The sequence below is a fragment of the Mesoplodon mirus genome, assembly GCF_964341445.2.
Source record: "Mesoplodon mirus genome assembly, chromosome: 3".
In the NCBI taxonomy this organism is placed as follows: Eukaryota; Metazoa; Chordata; class Mammalia; order Artiodactyla; family Ziphiidae; genus Mesoplodon; species Mesoplodon mirus.
In genome coordinates, this window is record NC_138978.1 from 110,058,261 (window position 1) to 110,085,773 (window position 27,513).

The 27,513-nt window shown below is 43.0% G+C and overlaps 1 protein-coding gene and 1 pseudogene across 4 annotated transcripts in view; both read left to right on the forward strand.

The window, feature by feature from the left end:
• Positions 1-2,548: 2,548 nt before the first annotated feature.
• On the forward strand, positions 2,549-4,044 carry LOC309800375 (WW domain binding protein 1-like; annotated as a pseudogene). The gene has a single exon. The product of its transcript is annotated as a WW domain binding protein 1-like (transcript).
• An 8,367-nt stretch (positions 4,045-12,411) lies between these two features.
• TTF2 (transcription termination factor 2) overlaps positions 12,412-27,513 on the forward strand; it is a 42,952-nt gene continuing 27,850 nt past the window's right edge. For all 3 annotated transcript variants that reach the window (XM_082616473.1, XM_082616475.1, XM_082616474.1), the window contains exons 1-6: positions 12,412-12,485; positions 12,565-12,667; positions 15,001-15,087; positions 24,910-24,976; positions 26,014-27,015; positions 27,328-27,442. In XM_082616473.1, the coding sequence (XP_082472599.1) occupies positions 12,458-12,485; positions 12,565-12,667; positions 15,001-15,087; positions 24,910-24,976; positions 26,014-27,015; positions 27,328-27,442 (1,402 nt within the window). In that variant the 5' untranslated portion in view covers positions 12,412-12,457. The remainder of the gene's footprint in view (positions 12,486-12,564; positions 12,668-15,000; positions 15,088-24,909; positions 24,977-26,013; positions 27,016-27,327; positions 27,443-27,513) is intronic.

A 27,513-nucleotide genomic window follows, 5' to 3' on the forward strand; every position in this document is an offset into this window, starting at 1 on the left:
TTAGAATGATGGATCAAAACTAACAAGATGGAAGATAGAAGCTATAGTTAAGTTCAAGCAATTAGATGCACCAGGTAAGGGAGACGAGTTCATGCATGAGTAATGAAAGCAGTGGTTTTGGTTGATTGCACTCTTGATATAAATTACATATATTTACATATATTACATATTACATATACATGTATTACAAATTACATATATTACATATTCCATATATTCCATATATTTACGTATTCCAAATTACATATTACATAGCGTAACATTTGTTAGAAAAGAGAGAGAGAAAAAATTTTTGCAGATTTATATTGCATACATAAAGTGGTCATATCCAAAAAAAAAAAGGAGATAATTATCTCACAGTATTCTTCATACTGAATTCTATTTGAGATGACTCAAATTAAGCAAACATTCATTGAAAAATGCCTGCGAGGGGTCCTGGTGAAGAGAGAAGTAATTGAAGCAGTTGGAGCTGTTTCTCTGAGGAATTTGAGAATATGTGTAGAGTGTGGGGAGGATGAGATAGTCATATTCAAATATTTGAAAGTGACATTGAAAAGAATTAAGTGTCTTATGTGTAACTCCATATGACACATAAAGGGAAGTTTCAGACAGAAAGATAGATTTCTGCTCAATATACATTAGAATTAATTGACATTTTGAGATACCCAAATAGAGAATTTGCTGGGACAGGAATTTTCTAACTTGGACCCATTAGGGATGATGTGGAGTGGATTGGGAGGACACACTAGGTGACTTTAGGGTCCCTTCCACTCTATGGTTTAAGTTATTTCACTTAAAAGGTATGTATTGAATTTCTACACACCGTGTATATAGTAAGTGGTGAGCAAAACATAAGCTGCTCTCTTGGCACCTACGTATATGATCGATGGAGGAGACAGACAATCAACAGGTAAGCGACGACTTACTATAAACTAAATGCTATGTAGAAAGCAAACAGGGTGCTGAGATAGAGAAAGATTAGGAAGGCCCTCCATAGATAAAATGGTCAGGGAAAGTCTCACTGAAGGGATACTTAAGTGAGACCTAAAGGGCGAGGGGATAGGCTTTTTAAAGAACTAGGAGAAACACTCCCAGCAGAAAGCACAACATGAACAAAGGCCTCCTTGGTAAGACAAAGCTGGGCACACTGAGGAAGGGAAAGCAGGTCAGGGTAGCTGGAACACAGGAGGCGAGGAACAGGATGGCAGAGGTGAGAGGGAGAAATAGGCAGAGCCAGATCACATGGCGCCCTGTGCAAACAAAGATGAGGATTTACACTTTTTTCCTAAGTTCAATGGAAAGCCACTAAAGAGTTTTAAGCAAGGAGAGACAGAATCTGATTCACATTATAAAAAGGTTGATGAGTTCTTTAAGACTGTTTTAGTACTGAAAAAATAGCAGAAAACAGAGGCTGTTCTGTTCCAGCACCTAGGTTAACTCAGAAGGGAAATGTAGGGAGAACTAGCCAGAACTCTGCCAGAGTTTCCTCAGCTCTTAAGAGCCCAGCCTCTAGGGAGGCTCAAAACATCATGGTAGAGGGATTTGAAGCACTGGGCAGTGTATTCATTCTCAACTTGAGAACCTGGAATCTACCCTACTGTCATTTGTGGCCTTCCAGAAGAAATGCAACTCAGAGTGACTGCCAGAAAACAAGTACAGAGCCACAAGTGACCTTGAGACTCTACATGATCTAATTTCTAAAGAGGCAAATGTCTTACAAAACAAGTCAGAAGAGTCCCTTCTTTCTAGTAATATTTGGAATTGGAGTTGAGGATAAGGTTAGAATTAAGTAAAATAACTAGAATAGAGTTAAGGGAAAAGAGATCTTGCTATAAAGTTGGCATTCGATACCAAAAAGGAAATGGGATGAATTAAAAAAGTACAAGAAAGGATTAATTACAGGAAGGTCAGCATTAACTAGCTAGATTGAGAACTAAGCAAGTTTAAGAGGTGCTGTGGTGAGGTGTGGAGATGTGGGTCCTACAACTGATAGTATAATAACATTGCAGACCATATAGAAAAATGGGGATAAAGAGAAAAAAGCCACCAATAAGTCTTCCACCTTAATTGGCATTATTATTAACTTTGTGCATGTCTTCTGTTATTTTTCCCTTGCATCTGCTTTTAATATCTTTATTAGATTTTTGTTTAAGTCGTAAGAGCAATACATGTGAATTGCAGAAAATGAAACCTGCTCTGGTCTCCCAACCCAACCTCTCAGAGGTATACAAATGGAATATAGTCTTAAAAGTTAATAGTTTGTTAAAAGAAGTCAAAAGAAGATGAGATATATCTTTACACACATACACACACACACACACACACACACAATGGAATACTACTCAGCCATAAAAAAAGAATGAAATTTTGCCATCTGCAGCATCATAGATGGACTTGGAGGGCATTATGCTAAGTGAAATAAGTCAGAGAAAGACAAACACTGCCTGATCTCACTTATATGGAATATAAGAAATATAACAAACTGGTGAATATAACAAACAAGAAGCAGGAAGCAGGAAGAAGAGGGAAGAGGAGGCGGGGGAGGGGGATGGAGAGGAGAAGGCTCCTGGGTGGCATGGCACACCTGCTCCCCCAGATGCTGCCCAGCCCCCTGTCAGCCAGGGCTGAACCCCCGCAGGATAAGGAAACCTGCGTGGGTCCCGACAATCAAAGCTCCATCTGTGACACAGGACACTGCTGTGGACAGTCTCAGGGCTGCAGCTACTACTATGAACTCTGGTGGTTCTGGCTCGTGTGGACCATCATCATCATCCTGAGCTGCTGCTGCGTGTGCCACCACCGCCGAGCCAAGCACCACCTTCGGGCCCAACAGCGGCAACATGAAATCCACCTGATCGCCTACCGGGAAGCCCACAGTTACTCAGCGCTGCCATTTTATTTCAGGCTTTTGCCGAACTCTTTACTACCTCCTTATGAGGAAGTGGAACCGACCTCCGACTCCTCCCCCACCATACAGTGCCTTCCAGCTCCAGCAACAGCTGCCTGCACAGTGTGGCCCTACAGGCGGCAGCCCCCCGGGCGCGGACCCCACCAGGGGCTCCAAGGGGGCTCAGAGCAGCCCCTCGTCCAGGCCCAGCAGAAGCAGCACGCGACCCCTGAGCATCGCTGACCCTGAGCCCTCCGACGTGCCAGCAGACCCCGCAGCCGCCAAAGCCCCTGGGATGGAGCCCAGCGGCTCTGTGGCCGGCCTGGGGGAGGTGGACCCTGGGGCCTTCCTGGACAAGGATCCCGAATGTAAGGAGGAGCTGCTGAAAGGGTGCAGCTCCGAGCAGGGCGGCGCCCTCCCTGACAGCAAAGACAAGACGCCCGGCAGACGTCGCTGCTTCACAGGTGACTCGGGCATCGAGGTGTGTGTGTGTGCAACCGGGGCCACCATGATGACGACCTCAAAGAGTTCAACGCGCTCCTCGACGATGCTCTGGACGGGCCCCTGGAATTCTGCGACAGCTGCCACGTGCCGCCCCCTGGCGACGAGGAGGAAGGGCTCTGCCAGCCCTCCGAGGAGCAGGCCCGGGAGCCCGGGCACCCTCACCTGCCGCGGCTGCCTGCCTGCCTGCCTCCTGCTGAACACCATCAACGAGCAGGACTCCCCGAACTCCCAGAGCAGCAGCTCCCCCAGCTAGACAGGCCCTGCCTGTGCCCGAGAACTTGGCAACGCAACCAGGGTAGGGGAGAACCGTGAGAGAAGCATTAAGTGACTGTGTTCCTTTTTTTTTTTTTTCTTTCCCCTCTGCTCCTGCGTTTTCCTGCATCTCCAAGTACAGTTTGGGGTGTAGGTGCCTCGCCCCCCATAGATACAGTGTCACGGAGGGCCGAGAAGTTGTCCTGTGACTCATTCCTCATACCCCACCCCGTCCCCCTTACCTCTTTTCAAGTCACGTGTCACTACCTGCTTGGGTCAGAGAGATGGGCGTCTCAGAAGCCCCCAAGGAGGGGATGAGACTGTGCCCTGAGGTGACTGTTGGTGATGGAGTGGATTCATGTTCTGGTGCGAGTTGTTGAGAACCTCGCCGCGTCTCAGTCTGAGAGGTGGCAGGTCTCAGCCCTGGATGAAACCCCCAGAGGCCCGGGGATTGTCGCTTCTCGCTGCCAGTGTCTCCGGAGCCGGAGTTGGACCCCTCCTGTGGGAGGATGAGAGCTGACAGGCGGTTTCGTGGTGGGTTGGTAAAGGGCTTGTTCTCTCAAATTTCAGATGATGAGATCAAAGTGGCACGATGAATCTTGGAGGGGCCCCTTCCCAGCAGGTCCTGGCTGGCCGCAGACTGGTTCAAGTGTAGAAGATTACACCTGCCTTCTCTTTGGTTTTTTTCTTTTAAAAAAAACCAACAACAGAAGTGAGCTGAAAATAAGAACTTGACCAGTGGGCAGGCAAGAATTCTGTTTGAGAAAAGGAAAATTTGTGGCTTTTTCCCAACTTGGCCTTCAAAGAGTCCTGGCTACAGTTGAGCCAGAAAGAGATGTTTTGTGTGCAGGCTTGGCTGGGGGCTATCTCTGGAACTTCTGCGGGTGAGCAGGAGGCCCTGCGCTGTGGCAGTGGATAGAGGTGCAGCTTACCACATCTCTGCCCGTTGATCTGTGCCCACAGGTGACCAGTACCCTCCCCCATCCCAAGCACATGTCTGCCGGCCTTCATGTCTCATTGTTCTCTACGAACAAATGCGGAAGCTGTGGGTCCTGAGAAAGGGCGGTCCCGCAGCCTGACTCTCACACAGTATTTTCTCTTGATTCTGAATAAGCTGCTTTGTTTATTTGTTTGTTTTCTCAGACTGACCATTTAGAAAAAAATGCCTTGGTTATCTGTGGTTTTCGTGCCCTTTCCCTGCTCCGTGCCCCCTTGAGTGGGGTAACTAATTTTTGTAGCCTATGTAAAGTGTCTAAGTGGCCCAGGTAGGAGGGTGAAGGCAGCCACCCTGAAGGACCACAGGATCCTTATTACTGTAGTTTGGCTTCAAAAACCAGTTGAGCTTTGACAGGAATAATCTGAATGGAGAAAGCCAACTGCTGAAACTAACATTCCCTGTCCAGCCCTGTTCATATGAAGAGTTTGGTTCTTCCCCCACTGTTGAACGATGATGTTTAGACTAGGCATTGATATTATGGTAAGAAAGGAAGGTATATATGAATACACATGTATATATGTGTATGTGTGTATATATGTATACACACACACACAAAAAATAGACAAATCCAAGGCTGTGAGGTGAACGAGTGTCTGAGTTTGGAGTCCACAAAACCAAAATCCACATTGCAGTCCGTATACAGCGACTTTTTGGATAACCTGTGTGTGTCTGTCTGTTATGTGTGAGCCCGCAGCCCTGTTTTCCTGTGACTACACTTTGAACAGCAGCCACTCTGCTCACGTTACCCACGCGTTTGGAGCAGGAGCAGCCCTCTCAAGGTAATTTCTTTTACGTGTTTACTGTTTGCTGAGCAAATGTCTGTGCACTTGGGTGTACTCAGCAGCGCTGTCGGCGGCAGTCCCCACGTTTGCCAGAGATACTGTGCTCCAAGTAGAGGTTTTACTCTACCCATCACTGCAATTTGCACATTGCTCTGTGGAGACTCGGAGGCCTGTGTTCTGCTCCCTGTAAACGGAAACGTGCTCTGAGCCTGTCTGCCTCCCTCGGCTGCTCCTGGCCCTCAGCCTCAGCCCCCGGGGGTGTCCACAACAGCTCGGGACAGCAGGCCAGGGTGGAACCTCAGACAGAAGATGGATTGGATCTTTAGTGTCCAGCTTGGACTGGCGGTGGCCCAGATGTCAGCCCTGCCCAGAATTGCCAGGAGAGTTTGGTGGCCACCAGAGTGTCATAGGGCTTACCTCCCTCTGCTGAGGTCCAGCGCGTGGCCGATGTGTGGCGAGAGTGGCCAGGAGTGTGCCACAGCCCTCAGATGCCTTTCCTGCCACTTTTTTTGTTTTGTTTTGTTTTTATCCCAAACAACTCACTGAAGTGTCTCAAAGGAGATCAAGTTTTACCAAAATGAACACTTTTTGAGTTAACTGGTTGAAGGGATGGATTCTGGCCCTCTCAGGAGTCCTTCTCCAGTCAGAGTGGGGACCTGGTCCACGTGTTTACTGTTGGTTTTACTGCAGCATCCAATGCGAAAGGCATGAGAAGAAAATGCAGTTGGTGGAGTTGGGTTCAAGTCCAGAGTCACAGTCTGGCTCCTGCTACATGAGGCTGCCTGTATGACGAAAGATGGAAGTAAGGAGCTGAAGGACTCGGGAGGGGGCCGGGGAGATTTGAGGGAGTCTTGTGTTCCAGGTGAACGAGAAGAAAGGGGTTGGTCGAGGGTTTGCTGCTACAGTCAGAAGATTTGCAAATGCTAACACATTCCCCTGTGAGGCACATCACCTTTTGTCAGTTATTGCGAATATGTGTATTTTAAGCAATAAGATTCAGCTGGTCAGACTTTTCTGTGCAGTCTTGGTGATGCATTTCCTGTGCTGTGGTTGTTCTGAAGACAGGGTGGCTCTAACCACTGTGAGAAGCCCAAATAAAATCGATCCCCGAAAAAAAGAAAAAAGAAGCAGACTCACAGATATAGAGAACAAACTAGGAGTTACCAGTGGAAAGAGGGAAGGGGGAGGGGCAATATAGGGGTCGGGGAGTAAGAGGTACAAACTATTAGGTATAAAGTAAGCTACAAGGATATATTGTACAACACGGGGAATATAGCCAATATTTTATAATTACTATAAATAGAGTATAACCTTTAAAAATTGTGAATCACTATATTGTACACCTGTAATCTGTATAATATTATTATACATCAACTATACTTCAATTAAAAAGAGTTAATAGGGGCTTCCCTGGTGGCGCAGTGGTTGGGAATCCGCCTGCCAATGCAGGAGACACAGGTTCGTGCCCCGGTTTGGGAAGATCCCACATGCCGTGGAGCGGCTGGGCCCGTGGGCCACGGCTGCTGAGCCTGCGCGTCTGGAGCCTGTGCTCCGCAGCGGGAGAGGCCGCGATGGTGAGAGGCCCGTGCAAAAAAAAAAAAAAAAAAAAGAGTTAATATTTTGTTGTTAAAAACATTTTTCAAAGGACTATAATTATAGTATATATGCAATTCTATTACTTAACATTCTACAAACATTAACATTATACATTAATATTTCTTTGATCTCCTCGAGTTCATAACAATTAATGTCAATTTTGCTTAGGTTTTAGTTTAAGTTTCATACAGACCTTTAAAGGAAAAAGCCTTTCAAGACCATTATAAAAGAGGAAGGTGGTGGCTAATAAGCACATGAAGAGGAGCTCAACATCAGTAGTCATTAGGAAATGCACATTAAAACAAGCTGAGGTATCACTTCACAGCTGCTAGAATGACTATAATAAAAAAGACAGACAATAACAAGCGTTGGTAAGGATGTGGAGAACCTGGAACCTTTATATGTTGCTCTTGGGAATGTAAAATGGTACAGTCACTTTGGAAAACAGCTGGTAACTCCTTAAAAATTTACACATAAACTTACCACCTGACCAGCAATTCCTCTTAAGGTATCTATCCAAGAGAAATGAAAAAAAAAAAAGTCTATATAAAACCTTGTTAATATTCATAACAACATGATTCCTAATAAACCCCAAGGGAAAACAATCCAAATATAATGGAATACCATTCAGCAATAAAATGATTGAAACACTGACACACACTCAACACGGATGAACCTCAAAACATTATGCTAAATGAAAGGGGGCAGAGGCAATGGACTACATATTGCATACTCCATTGATAAGAAATGTCCCCAAAGACATACTTATAAATACAGAAAGCGGATCAGTGGTGGCCTTGGTGCTGGGGGTGTTAGTGGGAACTGACTACACACAGATTTGAGGGAAGTTTTGGGGGGTGATGGAAATGTTCTAAAACTAGATTGTGGTGATGGTTGCACAACTTGATAAATTTACTAAAAAAGTATTGAATCGTACACTTACCAAAAAAGAAAAGTGGATGAAGGAGGGCCTGATTTGAACCATTTTGGGGATAATATTTTAAGACCAGTGACATTTGGAATGTAATACAAAATGTGGTACAACAAAAGAATTTGTAAAATCTCTTCACTTTCCCAATTATAACCAGATTTGTCTTTCCTATATTCTCATCCTGACTGTGCCTTTATCAAAGTTTAAAATGGTCATATATTTGAAAGGCACAAAATAAAATGAAATCGAATTACCGTTACATATCGTTAAATAAAAAGAATGAAAACAGCAGAAAAGGTGGACCTTGTGTTTGGCTTTTATGTTAATATGCTGCTACCTAGTGATCATTTATAAAATGGCAGGACTTGTTTTTTTTTTGTCTTGGATTTGTTGAGCCACATCTGTATAACAGAAATATCTGAACGCTTGGCTATTTGTAGGTTAAATATCTAAATGAATCACTGAATAATTTATGCTTCCTAAAACTACTGTGGTGGCAGGAACTGGATTGGGAGTCCCCCCAAAACAGCTTCCAGTCCCTGATCTGTCCAGTGTCAGCTTTCTGACTTTGAGCCAGGAATAGATTAATCTTCTGGTTCCAAAGTTCAAGGAGAGGCTCTGTAAGGAAGTGGCTAATAGCATGGCCTTGGGGCAAGCTCCTTAACTACTCTAAACTTTGGTGTCCTATTTTTAAAAATGGGGATAGAGGAATACCCACTTTCAGGGTACCTGTGAGAACTACATGTAAGAATGCGTGTAAAAGCACTTATCTCAAAATATACTTCAGAAGTTAGGCTACAGTGATGTTTCCCTATAGTAATAATGTGCCTCATGGGGACAAAAGATCCTTTATCTACTGTTTAAAATTAGTTACCACTCCCCACCCCAAAGCAATGAGCAAAAACCCAGAAGGATATAAATTCGAAATATACTTAGATTATCAGCTAACTGGAAAAACACATTTGGACAATTTCATTTTTTAAAATAATGAGTAAAGGTAAAGGTTGCATAGAACTTGGAATTTTACAAATAACTTGAAATTTGGACTTGCTGATTATTTTAAAACAATCCAGACAGTGACAGGGATGTCAAGGGGTGACTTCTACCTGGTACTCTCACCACCAGTATCTTATGGATGCCTGTCATGTTTAATATATGCCAGCCAGCACAATTCTGACCAGATAAAATACAACTGTTTCATTTCCGCAAGAATTAAAATGAGTGTTTGCGCCACTCTGGATTTTATTCCACAAGTCAGTGAACCATTCTGCTTAAGGATTAATACCATCTAAAACTAAAGGGTTTCTACTATTTACTCCTTCATCCATTAATTTCCTTAGGATGTCAAAACATCTAGGTGATTGATCTTAGGTTTTATTTTCCATGCAGATGTTTTGGCATTGCTTATACAGTGTATCTTTGTCTTTAACACCTTTATTGAAGGATAATTTAGACACCATAGAATTCACCTATTTAAAGTGTACAGTGCCCTGAGTCTTAGGAAATGTATATAGTTGTGCAGCCATTACTACGATCCAGTTTTAGAATAGTTCCATCACATACTTTACGTTTGACCAGCCCCATACAGAAATAACTTATTGGCTCATTAACCTGTGGATTTAAACTATCTAGCTCTAGGACCTAGCCTAGCCATTCATTCTGAATCAATCGAGTTTTAAAGAAAAACAAACTCAAAGTCTCAACTTTACTCAAAATAGGGGTCCATAAAGCACATCGTGTCCAAAGGGCTCTCCAAGAGTCTACAGGCTAATTACGGATATAAATTAAAAATAAGTAAATAAAAACATACTAATGTATGTATTTTGAAAAGTGTATATTGTATAATTCACTATAGTTTATGCCAATATTATGGCCACCTTTCACAAAAAAACTTGTTTGTATTTTCACTCTTATAAATATGATTAAGTGGGACAAACTGTCCAGAGCTTAAACATTTTGTTCTAGCATATCCCAAATTTATGGGAGAAATATTTCCCCTTTCTGTGATTTGGCTGTGCACACTTTCATGAGGTTGAACCTGATACTGGCTTGAATACTTGCAGAGGAAGAGCTTCTTCCTCAATGGGATATTTAAGAGGCCCCAATTTTGTCTTATTTGTTTCAAAAAGACATTATTCAAGAAATGATTAAATTATCATGCCCCTTTTCCTGCAAATCCAGTATTCATGGTCCTCTTTTCTTAATACAGCATCTATTAAAAATGTGCATAAAAACTCTCAATGCAAGAATACAATCTGGGAATAATGAAAATGCCTCTATTTATTTGTTTTTTGCTCCTTTCCTGTCTCTACGTTTATCTATAGGTGTTTCAGAAGGGATAGTTATGTATAAACTAACTCCACGTTGCTTCCAGACACATCTTTATCTAGTCCTACAGAGTTTACTGCTAACTCCACTCATCTTGACATTTAAATACTATTTTACATTGTTATTTAAGTGTTCAATGTGTGCTAGTTCTGTCTCCTCCAAATATTGGGCAAGACCTTTGTGGTTAGAATAGTCATCTTAGGGCTTCCCTGGTGGCGCAGTGGTTGAGAGTCCGCCCGCTGATGCAGAGGACGCGGGTTCGTGCCCCGGTCTGGGAGGATCCCACGTGCCGCGGAGCCGCTGGGCCCGTGAGCCATGGCCGCTGAGCCTGCGCGTTCGGAGCCTGTGCTCCACAACGGGAGAGGCCACAACAGTGAGAGGCCCGCGTACCGAAAAAAAAAAAAAAAAAAAAGTCATCTTAAACTTTGTGTATGAATAAATGAATTGTATATTTCTCAAGCACGTGGTCCACATCAGGCACACAAAAAGCTATTTAATAAGGACTCATTTAATTAAAGATACCTTGGGGCTTCCCTGGTGGCGCAGTGGTTAAGAATCCGCCTGCCAGTGCAGGGGACATGGGTTCGATCCCTGGTCCGAGAACATTCCACATGCCACGGAGCAACTAAGCCCGTGCGCCACAACTACTGAGCCTGCGCTTCTAGAGCCCGTGCTCCGCAACAAGAGACGCCAAGAGAAGCCATCGTAATGAGAAGCTGGCGCACCACAACGAAGAGTAGCCCCCGCTTGCCGAAACTAGAGAAAGCCCGAGTGCAGCAACAAAGCCTCAACGCAGCCATAAATAAATAAATAAAATCTATTTTAAAAAATATAAATGATACCTCAGGTTTGTCTCCCCTCCTCTGGAACCCCTAGGACATTTACATTTATCATATAGCCCAGATTTCCTAGAATTTGCAGATTTCCTGTCCTACGGTCTCCATAAGTACAGTTGCACACGCCATGTGTCTGGACATATGGTCCTCAGTAGTTGTAAGACGAAGCCATCTTTCTTGCAATAAGTCTCTGCTTTCTATTCCTCCCTTTTTGTTGACTAAGAGATCTGATTACGATTTCAAATAGTCCCTTTTCTTTTAACTTCACCCTCGATTTTTAATATTACAAAAAGCATACTAGTAGAAAAAGTCTGACAATACAAAGTGTGCAAAATAAAACTCCCTTTCACCAAAGGCAATCTATTTCTCCTGTTGTTTCCACTTTGACATTTCTAACTCAGGTCTCCTACAATGAGCGCCTAGAGAACATTCAGTACACAGAGGCAGCTGCGCTGTCCCCTGGGCACCCGTCGGCAGACGGCCCACTCGCTAATTCTCTGACCTCGGGTGAGTCACTCAACCTTCTATGAGTGTCGGGGGTCCTTAAAATGCTGCCCATGTCACCAGGTTGTCAAGAGAGATAAGTATGGGTTAGCGCTTTGTGTTGTGTAGCCCTTAGTCTTTATGCCTGCTTTATGATAGATTTGCCAGTTCACCCCGCAGCTTTAAAGGACGCCCCATCGGCCCTCACTCGCGCCCCGCCCCTCGCCCCTAAATTGCAAATCCAGTGCCTCCTCCTGCGGTGGCCGCTTCTCAGGGACTCCTCCCCTCCCCAGTGACCCCTCGCGGAGGCAGAGCGCCCACTAGCGCCAGGCCTCGGCTCGCAGATGACCGCGAAGCTCCAGGCGCTCTTGGTCTCCGGGAGAAGGCAGCTTTCTTTGCAGAGGAGTTTGTAACGTCTGCTTCCTCTAGGGCCGCCTCTAGATCTTAAATGAATATACGCTAGAGTCGCCCCGCTCACAGTCCCGTTCTTTCGTCTTCCAGGACCTGCAAAACAAAGCTTCCCTCGGCCCGGAAGCCCTGCCAGCCCCCAAGCCTCCGTCTAGCACCAGCCACGCCCCACCAGCCAGACCAGGTTCCCCCCTCCGCCCCCTCGCCTCATTTTTTATTTCTGCGCGCCGCGAGCCTAGGGCGTCTGTGATTGATTGGAGGTGAGCACACTTCCCGTCTGATTGACTGATAGTAGCTAGGGTGGGTGGGGCTAAGGCCGCGGCGGTGAATTATGGGGGTTAAGACTACAGGAGGTGGGTGACGATTGGTTCCTGAATGAGGAGGGCGGAGTAAAAGGCGGAAGCAGGCGTTGGGGGTGGGGGTGGTTTCGGGGAAGAGGAAAGAAGCAGTGGGATGGAAGTAGTTAGGTGTCAGCAGCACGGTAGGAGGTCAGGGTGCTAGGGTCCTTCGGGGTCTCTTAACCTAGCGTGGCGTAATCATTGTCGACCTTCTCTTCTCAGGGACCTTATGTTTTCTGAAGACCGGCGTCCGAGATGGCCCGAATAAAGGAAAGAGCTTCTACGTGTGCCGGGCGGACACATGCAGCTTCGTGCGGGCCACCGAGTAGGTCTCGAGCTGGGCACGATTCCCTGCGACTGCGCGTGGCCTCCCAGGAGGAGTCTCCGGCTCCCCGCTTCCCACAAGGACGAGGAGAGCTGGGACCCCTGGTCTGCGGAGCCAGGGCCCTTTAAGTAGTTGGTAATCCCAGGAAAGCGTGGCATGTTAGGGACACGCTCCGCCACTGCTTCCTGTGTGACCCAAGGCTGGTTACTTTCCCTCTCTGGGCCACCAATTCCCTCACTTATTACATGGAGGATTGGCTACATCTGGATCCTTCTGGTCCTTTTCAGTCCTGGATTTCTGTTCACCTGTCAGGCCTTGACCCTCCCTTCTCCTGCTTGAACTTTACCCCCTTCCCATTTAAGTTAGGCATACAGGCATAGCAGAAATTAACTGGCGCCAGCTTTGCACTAGTTTTAGGCCGAACTGGTTTTTACTTGTTTTAAAATTTTTATTTATTTATTTATTTTTGTTTGCATTGGGTCTTCGTTGCTGCACGCGGGCTTTCTCTAGTTGTGGAGAACGGGGGCTACTCTTCGTTGCAGTGCGCAGGCTTCTCATTGCAGTGGCTTCTCGTTGAGCACAGGCTCTAGGCACGTGGGCTTCAGTAGTTGTGGTGCATAGGCTCAGTAGTTGTGGCACATAGGCTCAGTAGTTGTGGCTTGCAGGCTCTAGAGCACAGGCTCAGTAGTTGTGGCACATGGGCTTAGTTGCTCCGCAGGATGTGGGATCTTGGAGGACTAGGGCTCGAACCGGTGTCCCCTGCATTGGCAGGCGGATTCTTAACCACTGCGCCACCAGGGAGGCCCTCCAACTGGTTTTTAAATGTTTGAAGTTAAAACACTCTGGTAGTCAGATTAACAGCCCCCTTTAAAAATAGTATTCTCTGCATTTAAGTGGTGAGATTGATATTCCAAAGAAACAAATTACTTTAGGGATTAAAGCTGAAAGAAACATCAGAAATCTGATTCAGCAGTCTAGTTTTTTTACAAAGGTGAGAGCTGAGACCCAGAAATATTAAGCATCTTCTTTGAAGTGAGGAAAGTTAATACTGTTCTCATAAAGTGTTGTTAATGTTTTCACAGTACCAAGTGTCCACAGTTTCTATGTGAAATTTTAAACTGTCACATCATTATGCATTTTTCTTGCTTTCTACTTAACTTGGTTTAGAAAAGGTATTTTTCTACATATGTAAGGCACATAATGGATATGAATACTAGAAAATAAAGTATTTTTTCAACACATACATTAACTTTTCATTTTTCCCCCAAATGATTTAGGTGATTTGTTTTTTTGTTATGCTTTGAAACTAAGTGGAAGATTTTTGCCCTTTTTCAGATTTAGAAAATAAATTTTTAGAGAAAATATTTTCTTAGCCTTCTAATAAATTTTTATATTTGAAAGAAATTACTGGGATCTAATTTAATTAAATACAAAGTGACTCTTTAAATCAGTGTTAAATCTTAAGATAGAAGGGACCAAACAAAAATACTCAAGCTATCAACACCGTATCATTATGGCAGAGTTTACTGTTTAATTTCTGGTACCTATATGGAGCTTCTTAGGTTCAGTACCTAGCTCAAGTTTCATGAGACGTAAAATCACATTCAGATTTGTAGGAGTTAAACATTAATAGAAGCATAAGATTTGGTTTTAAGTGAAGAGAAAAATGCCCTTATATAGCTTACCATTTATAAGAACATATTACTATACAAACTAGTACAATAATATTTGACATGAAGATGGTTATTTGATAAATTTGGCCTCTTTGGAATGTCTAGTAACCAGAATATAAACAAAAAGACAAAGAAAATGCCACAGGTCATGTGAGACTACTTTAGATCTTCACTCTCAAATGTTATACATAAATTCTTTCATAGTAAGAAGTTGGAAGGGAGGAGTTGAACTTATGCCAACCAAGCATGAAGCAAATCAGTAGAGTGTGTTTTCAGAGTTGGCGTGTGAACAACACTGAGTGACAGCTAACAGGTTATCAGGAAAAAGGATGATGGAAGAACCTGGGGAAAATTCACAGCTTGGAGGTATCGCAGTATAGTGGTCACATAGCACGGTATTGTTTTAAACTTGAGTCCTCAGGAAAAAGATAGGTATATTTACTGTCATGTTTTATGTGGGGGCATGAGAAAAGATGAAAGCTGTGGGCCCTTTCCCCAGAGGAATGCACATAGACATAAAAGTGTGTGGGATTTACAAACCCAGTAGAGGTCATACATGGACCCTTAAGTTTAAAACCCATATTCTGGATTTAATTTTAGGATATTGACCTCTATTCTTTGCCTCCTAAAACAAAATTTCATTTTTTTTTTTCTCTCTAGCATTCCTGTTTCTCATTGTTTATTGCATGAGGACTTTGCAGTAGAGCTTCAGGGTCTGTTTCTATCACAGGGCAAGAAAGAATACAGGTAAGTGTCCAAAAGGAACAGCTAAGTGTATTTGTTTTTGTTTTTGTTTTGCTTGGCCTGGTGGGGTTACAGTCAGGTGTTTTCCTAGGGTTGACTATTCTTTAAAAGTCATTAAAAAACAAACGGTATTTCTATATATATTGAATATCTTTTGGGCTGTCACTTCCTAACTTCTGAGCTACTGGTTAATGTGAGAAGCCTGACTTCCGGTTAATTTCTGGATAAACTGCTCTACCTCCCTCCCTCTCCAGCTCTCAAGTAGCCAATTTAACATCAGCCCACCAATGGTCATTAACTTGTACTAACTCGTCAACTTTCTCATTCTGGTAGTACAACGAGGTAATGTATAAGAATGTCTAATGTATGTTAAGTACTCAATAAATGCTAGTTTCCCTTTTATGGGAACTCGGAGAAAGGGCAGAGAAGTCTATACAGGTGGCAGATATTTGTCATGAGTATTGAAAAATAAGTAGGAATTCGCTAGGGGCAAAAAAGAGGTCATATTTAACAGATCAGTATCCTGCATTAGTGTACAGGGGCATGAAGTAATTGCAAGCATTTGGTTCAGTGGTAGTTTAGCATATATTTAAGTGGAGACTTCAGAAGATAAAGACTGGCCAGGAAGGCAGGGGCCAGATGTAATGTTTTTATATGATATTCTGTGCAGTTTGGAATTTATATATTCTAGATCAATTTTTCCCCCCAAGTATAGGCATTCAAGTACCATCTTCACAATTTTTACATAACTGAAAACTGCCTGTACTACTATATTTCTTAACTGAGTTATGCATGCAGTAAGATGCACAGTTCTTTTAAGTGTTCAACCGGTTGAGTTTTGAGAAAGGTATATACCCATCCTTATAACCAAGATCCCAGTCAAAATACAGAATATTTATTTCCATTACCCCATTAAGTGCCACTGGATCCCTTCTAGTTAATCCCCCCACCCACTGTAGCCAATCATTGTTTTGATTCATACTGTATGTATTCTTTTGTATCTGGCTTTTATGTAACAGTATCTGTGAGATTCATCCATGTGGTTGTGTGTATCAATAATTCATTTTTTAAAAATAAATTTATTTACTTATTTGTTTTTTGGCTGTGTTGGGTCTTCATTGCTGTGCACGGGCTTTCTCTAGTTGTGGTGAGCGGAGGCTACTCTTCATTGCGGTGCGTGGGCTTCTCATTGCAGTGGCTTCTCTTTGTTGCAGAGCATGGGCTCTAGGGCATGCAGGCTTCAGTAGTTGTGGCGTGCAGGCTCAGTAGTTGTGGCTCGCGGGCTCTAGAGCACAGGCTCAGCAGTTGTGGCGCATGGGCTTAGTTGCTCTGTGGCATGTGGGATCTTCCTAGACCAGGGATCGAACCCATGTGTCCTGCATTGGCAGGCAGGTTCTTAACCACTGTGCCACCAGGGAAGTCCCCAGTAATTCATTCTTTATTATTGCCCAGTTGAATTCCATTTTATGAATACCATTTTGAATACCATTTATGAAAACCATTTTGTTTCATGTGTTTTTTTGCCATTTCTGTATATCTTCTTTGATGGAGTATCTGTTTAAAATTTTTGCCCATTTTTTAAATTGAAATTTTTAAATGACATGATTGTAGAGTCACAAGCAATTAAAAGAAATATTGATAGTACAGAGAGATCCTCTGTAGACTTTACCTAATGGTAACATTTTGCAAAATTTAGTATAATATCGTAACTAGGATATTGGTATTTATATTGATAATCCACTGATCTCATTTGTAAAGATAGTTTTACTTGTACTGATTTGTGTGTGTACGTATACATTTAGTTCTATACAACTTTATCAAGTGTAGTTTTGTGTATTCACTACAACAGTCAAGGTATTGAGTGGTTCCATTACCAGAGGATCCTTCTTGTTGCCCTTTTATAACCATACCCACCTTCCTCGTTTCCCCCTGTTCACCCCTGCCAATCATGAACCTGATCTCCAGCTCTAAAATTTTGTCATTTCAAAATGTTACATACATGGAATCATACAGCATAACTTTGGGGGATTTTTGCCTATTTTTAAAATTGAGTTGTCTTTTGTTATTGAGTTGAGAGAGTTCTTTATGTATTCTCTGTAGAGGTCCTTTGGTGGATATATGGATTGTGAATGTTTTCTCCCAATCTGTGGCTTTCATTTTCTCGACTATCTTTTTTTTTTTTTGCGTTACGCGGGCCTCTCACTGTTGTGGCCTCTCCCGTTGTGGAGCACAGGCTCCGGACGCGCAGGCTCAGCGGCCATGGCTCACGGGCCCAGCCGCTCCGCAGCATGTGGGATCTTCCCAGACCAGGGCACGAACCCGTGTCCCATGCATCGGCAGGCGGACTCCCAACCACTGCGCCACCAGGGAGGCCCTCGACTATCTTTTGAGGAGCAGAAGCTTTTCATTTTATGAAGTCCAATTTATCATTTTGTTATGGTTTGTGCTTTTTGTGTTCTCTGAGAAATCTTTGCCTACCTCAAGATCATAAAGTTCTCCAGTGGTTTCTTCTAGAAGTTTTATAGTTTTTTTTAATGGCTTTTTTGTTTAGTCTGTGCTCTACCTCATATTATCAATAATTTGGGGTACCTCATGAGATTCAAATTGAGGTTCATTTAATTTTTCATATAGTAATGAATGAATGTTACTCAATTGTTTCAGCACCATTTTTTGAAGACTTTCCTTTCCCCATGGAAATGCTTGGCACCTTTGTTGAAAAATCGGTTGACCACCACGTGTGGGTCTATTTTTGGACTTGCTAAGCTCTTCCATTGATCTATTTGCCTATCCTGACATGATCAGATAAGATCGTGTGAATCCAACTTAACTTTTCAAGATTGGCTATTCTAGGTCCTTTACATTTCCATATAAAATGTAGAATCGACTTTTAAAATTTCCTCAGAAAACTCAGTTGGGATTTCATTGAACCTATATAGATCAGTTTGGGGAGAACTGACATCAATATTGATCTTCCAGTTCATGAGCATGGTATATTATTTATTTATGACTTTTAAAATTTCAGCATTATGGAATAGTTCTCATTATAGAGTACTATACCCTTTTGGTTAAATTTAGTCCTCAGTGTTAATGTTCTTTGACACTGTTGTAAATGGAATTTTTTTTTGGCTGCACCATGCGGTTTGTGGGATCTTAGTTCCCCAACCAGAGATTGAACCCTGGCCATCGGCAGTGAAAGTGCAGAGTCCTAACCACTCGACCGCCAGGGAATTCCCTATAAATGGAATTTTTAAAAAATTCACTTTTCTATTGTTTTCTGCTAGTACAGTGGTGCCAGTAAGCCTCTAGTACATGAAGTTAGGATGTTCTCCTTTACACACTACTGGGGGCCCTGAATCATACAGAGATATTGTTCTATGTGGTAGGAAGATGCTGAAGAATTTTTTATTCAATTTGCATTAAAAGAAGAACTATGGGGCTTCCCTGGTGGCGCAGTGGTTGAGAGTCTGCCTGCCAATGCAGGGGACACGGGTTCGAGCCCTGGTCTGGGAAGATCCCACATGCTGCGGATCAACTGGACCCATGAGCCACAATTACTGAGCCTGCGCGTCTGGAGCCTGTGCTCCACAGCAAGAGAGGCCGCGATAGTGAGAGGCCCGCGCACCGTGATGAAGAGTGGCCCCCGCTTGCCACAACTAGAGAGAGCCCTCGCACAGAAACGAAGACCCAACACAGCCATAAATAAATAAATAAATAAATTTAAATCATATGGGCTTCTAAGAAGACCTCTGCTTAAAAAATAAATAAATAAAAAATACATTAAAAAAAAAAGAAGAACTATGGAAGTTAGATTAGGGAGTGAAGGCAGTGGAGGCACGGAGCCCACTGAACTAATAGTTGCTATTGAATGCCTACTATGTGGCATGTTTTTTACCTCTTATCTTCATAGAATCTGCTGTGAGACGTTTCAATATCCCTGTTGTATAGACAGATGAGGAAACATTTAGAGAGGTTAGAAAAGGAATCTGAGGTGCCATGGTTATGATGTGGCATCACTGGGATTTGAGCCTAGGTCTAACCAACTCCAGGCACACCCACCTTCTCTAAGTGAAAGATGGGTTTGGATCGAAGCCCTGGCAGTGGAGTTGGGTGCACTTAGACTGGAGAACACTTGCTGAAATGGATATGGCACGTTTCCTGGTAGGGTGTTTAAGCACGTTTAAGCATGTTCTTTCCTCCATTTACTCAGCTGGGGCAGTGGTCATGGTAGCCCCGATTTCACTGGGTTGTGAGGGTTCATGAGGCCGTGTGTGTGGTGCACTTAGTCTGGCATCGGCACGTGGTCAGTGCTCAGGAAATGGTTGCCTAATTGGGTTTATGGATGATGAGTTTATCATTAAGCAAGACAAGGAAGGAAAGTTAACATCAGTAGAGGATGACTAACACATACAGCTTTGGACTCATTGTGTCTTATGTATGTATGAAACCAGCTAGCAGAGTGAGTGGGCAGCTCTGAAGAAAGGTCTAAGCTGAAGACAGAAGTTTGAGAACTTGTCTCTAATATTCTTCACACTAGGTAGATGAGGCTGAGAGGTGATCATTATTTTAAAAATAGAAAAAGAATGCTTGAATGTATTTCTTTCAGTCCAAATCTAGAACACTTATTAGGAGGTACTTACTAGAGCTTTAAAAAGCTTGTTTTAGGACAAATAAAATATAATTCTGCAACACACAACAAATTAAAAACAAAGCAAAAAAAGCAAAAAATCCAACAAGTACCCTGATAGGTGGTACAGGCTGGAAATTTAAAAAGAAATAGGTAATGTGTCTATGGATGATGACTTTCTTAGCAGACAGTAAGGCATTTAGCCAGAACCCCTGTACTCTGGAGAATGATGTCAGGGAGTACAGCCTTTCCTTCCCCAAAACTGGGTTTTCTTTTCAGGAACTTAAAGTACTTTACATGTTTGAATTAATACCATTATGTTTAACACTTAACCTAGCTAGGAGACAGGTGTAGCAGAGTAATGCAGGGGAGGTATAAACCAAAGTAGGACTAAGATGCCCATTTTTGGTACCTTGGAGTAAAGCCGCTTTTGTGTGTAGTTCTCTAACTAAACACCAGATGGTACCACTCACCAGCATTTGACTGACCCTCAGCCATGGGCATTTTTAATGCCCAGTTTATGGACATTAAAGAAAACTATGATAGTCCCTCGGTAGAACCAGGGGGAAGAACCCTTGCTTTGACGTTAATGATGTGGCACACGTTGATATACAGATGTTGGACATTGTCATCCAGCTCCTGAGTTCATGTTCTCTCCCCTCTCTCTCTCTCTTTTAGCTTTTATTCTCAAGGATATGGGGTCAAAATAGATGGTAATATTCTTTTGTCTGTAGTTGGGTAAAACCAACCAGTTATTTTAGTTCTTTAAATAACTGGTTGTAGTGGGATGTTCAAAATACTTCATTTTTCATACCACTTGAATCTTTGCATGTCTAGGAAACTCCTTGTATGGTTGGTTACTGGGTAGAATTGACATGCAGATTATTTAACCCAGTGATGATTATCTAGGCTGATGACAGAGAGGCATTTGGGCATGAACCAGACCCATGCAGAAGGACTTCAGGCCCAGCAACCCATGAAGAATTCCACTCAATAAAGCCAGAACTTTTACTAGGTGCTGTAGAGTGTTGTGCACTGCGCTGTATCATAGAAGTAATCCTTGTATGGAGAGGATATTAACCCTTTGTAATATGTGTAGCAATTACTTTTGCCAGTTTGCTTTTTTTTTTTTTTTTTTGCGGTACATGGGCCTCTCACTGTTATGGCCTCTCCTGTTGCAGAGCACAGGCTCCGGATGTGCAGGCTCAGCAGCCATGGCTCACGGGCCCAGCTGGTCTGCGGCACGTGGGATCCTCCCAGACCGGGGCACGAACCCGTGTCCCCTGCATCGGCAGGCGGACTCTCAACCGCTGCGCCACCAGGGAAGCCCCCCCAGTTTGCCTTTTGTCTTATAATTTCACCTATAGTATTTTTACTATATGGAAGTTTAATACTTTTATGTAGTCAAATTACTAAATCCTTTCTCAGCTGCAGGATTTTGTCATTCCCTTTTCACTTCAGGATTACAAAAATATTCACCTCCATTTTTTTCCTAGAATATTTACAGTTTCATTCTTTTTTTAAAAAAAATAAATTTGTTTATTTATTTTTGGCTGCGTTGGGTTTTTGTTGCTGCATGCGGGCTTTCTCTAGTTGTGGTGAGCGGGGGCTACTCTTTGTTGTGGTGCGCAGGCTTCTCATAGTGGTGGCTTCTCGTTGTGGAGCACAGGCTCTAGGCGCGCGGGATTCAGTAGTTGTGGCACACGGGCTCAGTAGTTGTGGCTCACAGGCTCTAGAGTGCAGGCTCCGTAGTTATGGCGCACGGGCTTAGTTGCTCCACGGCATGTGGGATCTTCTAAGACCAGGGCTTGAACCCGTGTCCCCTGCATTGGCAGGCGGATTCTTAACCATTGGGCCACCAGGGAAGTCCTACAGTTTCATTCTTTACGTTTTTTGTTCCATCTTGAATTTTTGTGTAAAAGAATGAGGTAGAACTCCAGCTTTATGTTTCTCCGTTGCTGCATATATAGATGTGAACCCATATTTCTAAGGTCCTTGTGACACAACTGGGATAAGAGACACATGGAGGTTGGCGAGCAGTCCGATCTGCACATTAGAGTGCTATATTGGATGTGTTCAAGTGCCAGATGCTTCTGTGACTGTAAGACTAACAGTAGGAGATTAAGGCTGATGAAGGTTACTGAGAAAGTGGAGGAACTGAGACTTGGATTTGGCCTTGAATGACCTCTTGCTGGTTTCTTCATCATTATTGTTCATAACCTATGTCCTGGAAAATAATTAATGAATATACTGTAGAAATTATGCTCTTTTTTCATAGTGGAATCAGTATTTGCTTTCTCTATGAGAATATATTTCTACTGCTTTCTCTGTTGATTTACAATTTAATAAATGTAACAAACTTTTTATCCTAAAAGCAGAGAAGCCCACCCAGATTGATTTTAATAAAAATGTAAGTAGAAGCATTTTTTGCACTGTGCCTAGCACATAGTTGATGCTCAGTGTGTGTTGTTTTCTTCCCTCTTTCTCCAAATCTTGCCCTTCTCCTGAAAGTCTTTGAGGCGTGGGCTTTAAAACAGATACTATAAAATATTCTTTCAGTAAAGGTTTCAAGAACTTGATACACTTTTAACAACAGCAGGAATTTGTTCTTGACTTATTTTCATAAGTAGTAGTACTCCCTAATAGTAGCCAGTACTTTGAATTTTTATGCATTCAAGGCATTTCAGAAATTTTCAGAACTATATATTCAGTATAGTATCCTATTGCAGTAAGAAAACTTAGAGACTGATACATGTTTTTTTTAAATTGTGAGCTTGAATGGGAAAATTGTGAGTTTGTGTGAGAGGAGCTGGTCCTGTTTTCTTTTTAACTTGACGTTTATGGAATACTTGTCCATTTGGGGCTTGTTATCTTTGCTTCTATGTCCAAGCGAAGTATGGTGTTGAGGGGTCGTGACCTGCTCAGGATTTGTTTTTGAGTTAGGACTCAGACTGTTGTGATTCCTGTTGTATGTCACAATACTAATTTAAGAAGTTTGAAAAAGAACAAGAAATTAAATGGAAAGAAAGCAGAAAGAAGGAATTAGCACAGGTAAAACTGAAATTTAATGAGTTAGAAAGCAGCAAAAGGAGAACTAATAAATAAAACCTAGAAGCTAATTGATGAAGAAAAACAGAGAAGGCTGTAATCCACAGTATGAGATATAGATAGTTGCCTTATGGATATATTAAAACACATGTGAAATGACATATACAAAAGGTTATTCGTTGTGATACTGCTTTTAATAGGAAAGAATTGGAAACAACCAAACTGTCCCCATCAAGAGGGTCTGGTTAAATAAATAATGGAACATCCTTATAGTGGAAATATAGTTGCTGAAAATATAGTTGGGCAGACAGGCAGATACAAGTTTAATACAACTATATACATCAAAAATACAGAAGCAGTACAATGAATGAACAGGGCAGGGGATGTGGGAAAACCTTGCAAAGGAGGTATGTCTTGAACAAGGTGTGGAGGGACCTGTAGGATTTTGACAGCTGGTGATGGGGTAATGGTGGATAAATAGGGATAAGGAGGACATCCTTTGGATGGAGGATGGTACACATGCAAAGTCCAATAGGATGGAGAGTGTGTGGCTTAGTTTGAGGGTGGGACAGAGTAGCCATTTCTGGATAGCTGGAGTGTAGGTAGTGTTTGTGTGAGCAGGGACTGTCTTGCACTGGGATGTAAGTCTGTATTCAGTCTTTTTTTTGTTAATGGAAGCTTCAACAATCACCAATTCATGGCTAATATTGTTCCATATATATCCTACCCACTCTACCCCCCAACTCCTGCCATATTTGGAAACAGATCCCAGATAATGTCATTTCTCCTGTAAATATTTCAGTGGGTAGCTCTAAAAGATATGAACTCTTTTTTTTAATTAGTTGGAGTACAGATTTCCACTAGATTCATAAATGTTTTAAATAGTTTATTTTTTGATAGTTTTTGTTCATTTGCTTAAGTCAAGATCCAAATAAGGTCTACAGATTGCTGTTGATTGATAGGTTTTTTAAGTCTCTTAAGTAGGTCCCCCCAATCTTTTTTTCTCCCTTGTGATTTACTTGTTGAAGGAATCAAGTTGTTTATCTTAATAGCATTTCTCACTGTTAAGAGTTTGCAGATTACATCCCCTGGTCTAGTTTTATGTGTTCCTCTGTTGTTTGTATTTCCTGTAAATCGGTAATTGGATCCAAGTTTGACCAGATTCAGGTTAGTTTTGGTTTGTTTTGGTTTGGCTTGGTGTTTTTTGTTTGTTTGTTTTTTTAAATTTATTTTTGGCTGTGTTGGGTCTTTGTTGCTGCGTGCAGTCTTTCTCTAGTTGCGGAGAGTGGGGGCTGCTCTTCATTGTGGTGGCTTCTCTTGTTGTGGAGCACAGGATCTAGGTGCGCGGGCTTCAGCAGTTGTGGCACGTGGGCTCAGTAGTTGTGGCTTGCAGGCTCTAGAGCGCAGACTCCGTAGTTGTGGCGCACGGGCTTCGTTGCTCCACAGCATGTGGGATCTTCCCGGACCAGGGCTCGAACCCGTGTCCCCTGCCTTGGCAGGCAGATTCTTTTTTTTTTTTTTTTTTTTGCGGTATGTGGGCCTCTCACTGTTGTGGCCTCTCCCATTGCGGAGCACAGGCTCTGGACGCACAGGCCCAGCGGCCATGGCTCACAGGCCCAGCCGCTCCGCGGCACGTGGGATCTTCCCGGACCAGGGCACGAACCCATTTCCCCTGCATCGGCAGGCGGACTCTCAACCACTGCGCCACCAGGGAAGCCCGGCAGGCAGATTCTTAACCACTGCGCCACCAGGGAAGTCCATGGCTTGGTTTTTTTGTTTGTTTGTTTGTTTTTACTTTATGGGAAGTATTATGGCTTCCCATTAGGGACACATAATGTCTGTTTATCTCCTTTTTTAGCAGTCCTTGCTGATCAGTGTTCCCATGTCAGTCATTCTGTAGAGTTAAAAGAATAAATCTATGAATACTCTCTGGTTACCATGACATCTGTATCCTTTCACTTCTCAGCTCTTATAAATATCCTGTGAGATAAAGAATTTTTAAATGTCATACATATAAGAGTAATTGGTTTCAAGTGACCTTTGAAAGCTGGTATCAAATAATTGTAAGATGTTTTCTTGGGTTAAAAACAAATTTATCTCTTGTTTTAATGTATTTTCACAAATTTGATTATTTCTGTTTTATACTTCATTAGGTTATTCTTCCGATGTGTTAGAAGTAAGGCAGAGGGGAAGCAATGGTGTGGAAATATCCCATGGCAGGTAGGAATTATTCATCTGTTTTCAAACCTGATTATTAAGTTTCTTTAATCTGTGGGATCACCTGAAAAGACCCTGAAGTCCAATATAAACTGGTTTTCATTGTACTGTCTCTGAAAGACAGTTCTTTTCTTTAAGCATGGTAGACCTTGTTGGGACTTTTTTTTTTTTTTTTTTTGCGGTACGCGGGCCTCTCACTGTTGTGGCCTCTCCCGTTGTGGAGCACAGGCTCCGGATGCACAGGCTCAGCAGCCATGGCTCACGGGCCCAGCCGCTCCGCAGCATGTGGGATCTTCCCGGACCTGGGCACGAACCTGTGTCCCCTGCATCGGCAGACGGACTCCCAACCACTGCGCCACCAGGGAAGCCCTTTGTTGGGACTCTTAATTCAAAGGACCATTTGGGTCTTAAATATAGTTAGTATCCTGCTATTTAGGGAAAAATTTAAATTTACTTGACTAACTTCAGCATGTTTTTATAGACTGATATCTATTTGATGTTGCTATAAGCTGAGTATAATTCATAAACTTCTAGAATGTGAGAATTAGGAGAGACCCTACAGAAATCCAGTACATGAGGAGCTAGACTGTGCAAGGTCATGAAACTTGTTTTTGTAGGGACAGAGCTTGGACTCAAGATTCTGTATTTGCACCGTGAAACCTTCCTAAAGCCAAAATCAAAGCAAGTATAGTGTACTGTTTAGGTTTGGGGAAAAGTTCATCTTGAGAGAATAGTTTGTCATGAAAAGTATACATTGTGGCTATTGCTATTATTAAAACACTTTGACTTGGTCACTACTGTTCCTTGAGTCCTGGAAAAGCAGTGATCACAGACAGAGAAGGAACCAAGCAGTGAAAGTACTGTTAAGAAACGAATACTTTGTGAGTTTGGCAATCCTTTCTAGAGGGAGAAATGATCCCAGGAACATTCAGAAAAATTGGATTGCTTTTACTGTGTTTCCATTTCCTCTGAAAAAAGGTATTCTAGATGTTAAGGTTGCTGTAATATTTTATATTAAGATTATTTCCTTTGTCTTTTAGGATCCTAATTCCAAAGAACATTCTGTAACCAGTAAGTCTCAGCATACCTCTGAGACATCTCGTTATCCTTCCAGCCAGCAGAGAAACCCGTTCAAGTTAGTTGACAAGAATCAAGAACCATCCCTCCGGAAGCAGTTCATCAAAGGTGAAGATGAGGAAAAGACAGCTGATAAGAAGCAAAGGGAAAAGAGAGATCCACTCCTGGATCAAAAGAAGGAACAGAAGCCTGAATCTAAGTGCTGGATGGAGAAAGATCTCTCATCTGGCCTGGTGGTAAAGGAAAAACAATCTGCTGTTCAAGAGATGCAGCAAGGGGAGAAGACAGAGTTTCATAGTGCCGCAAAGGAGGTTGAAGGGATGCACAAAAGAAACCTTTTTGAGATGAAATCCAAACAGGTCCGTGGGAATGAGCTGAGAGAACCATCTGCATCTCAGGAGAAGTCAAATGGTGAGAGTCATTCTGTCCAAAAAGAATCAGAACCTCCAAAGGAAAAGGAAACTAAGCCTTTGCCTCGAATTGTTCACAGTCAACACCCAATAAGCCAGCCCCTGAAAGGGGGACACCTCAGCAAGGAGCACCCCAAGAGCTGGGAGGCTAGAGAAACAAAGGCAAAGAATGACCCAAGCATGCAGACCCTCCATAAAAGTCTGCTCCAGGGCCATTTGCAGGCACAGCCGGAGACCCGGGACACGCCTGCTCCAAAGGGACCGGCTGCTCAGCCTGCACCGCTGGCTGCAGGGCATCCCCAGGGAGAGAGGCGAGATGCCGATACAAGCGGTGGTGACAGGGAGGAAGATGATGTTGTTTTTGTTTCCTCTAAGCCAGGGAGCCCCTTGCTCTTTGACTTGACTCTAGACTCACAGAAGAAGGAGAACCTTAAATTCCCTGGTCAGAGTGTGCAAAGAAAAATTTCTCCTGACTCAGGCGTTTCCAAGAAGGGAGAATCTTCAGACCCAGAAGCCCAACGTGTGTACCTCACAACACAGCTGAAACAAAAGAAGGTACTACTGACCTGTGTTTTGTTTGTAAGTTTGGAGCATTGCTTGCTGTGGGCGGATAAGGGACACCACAAATGAGTTAAATATATTAACATGAGAAAGGTTTTAGCGGTGAATGTTTAGTTTCTGCCTTTTGCTATGTTTATATTTTCAGGCTTGGTAAGTCACCTGGGTTTAGAAAGAAAAACGTTTCTGGTTTTCACACATATAGTTAAAAGACCATGATTTCAGAGTTTTAGCATTTTAGGCTATTTTAATCTGAAACTATCTAATGACTTGAGAGGAGCGACCCATGTTATAGGACCTGTTTTCCAGAGCACACTGGCATCTGTGAACATCCAGGCTCTTCCAGACAAGGGTCAGAAGTTGTTCAAGCAACTTCAGGAGCTGGAGGATGCGCTCAGTGCCCTGGCCCTCTCCCCAGAGCAAGGTAAAAGGGGTTCTGCCCCCAAACCCACAGTTTGCATGAACTTCAGGAGGCGTTCGAGCGGTGTTTCAATA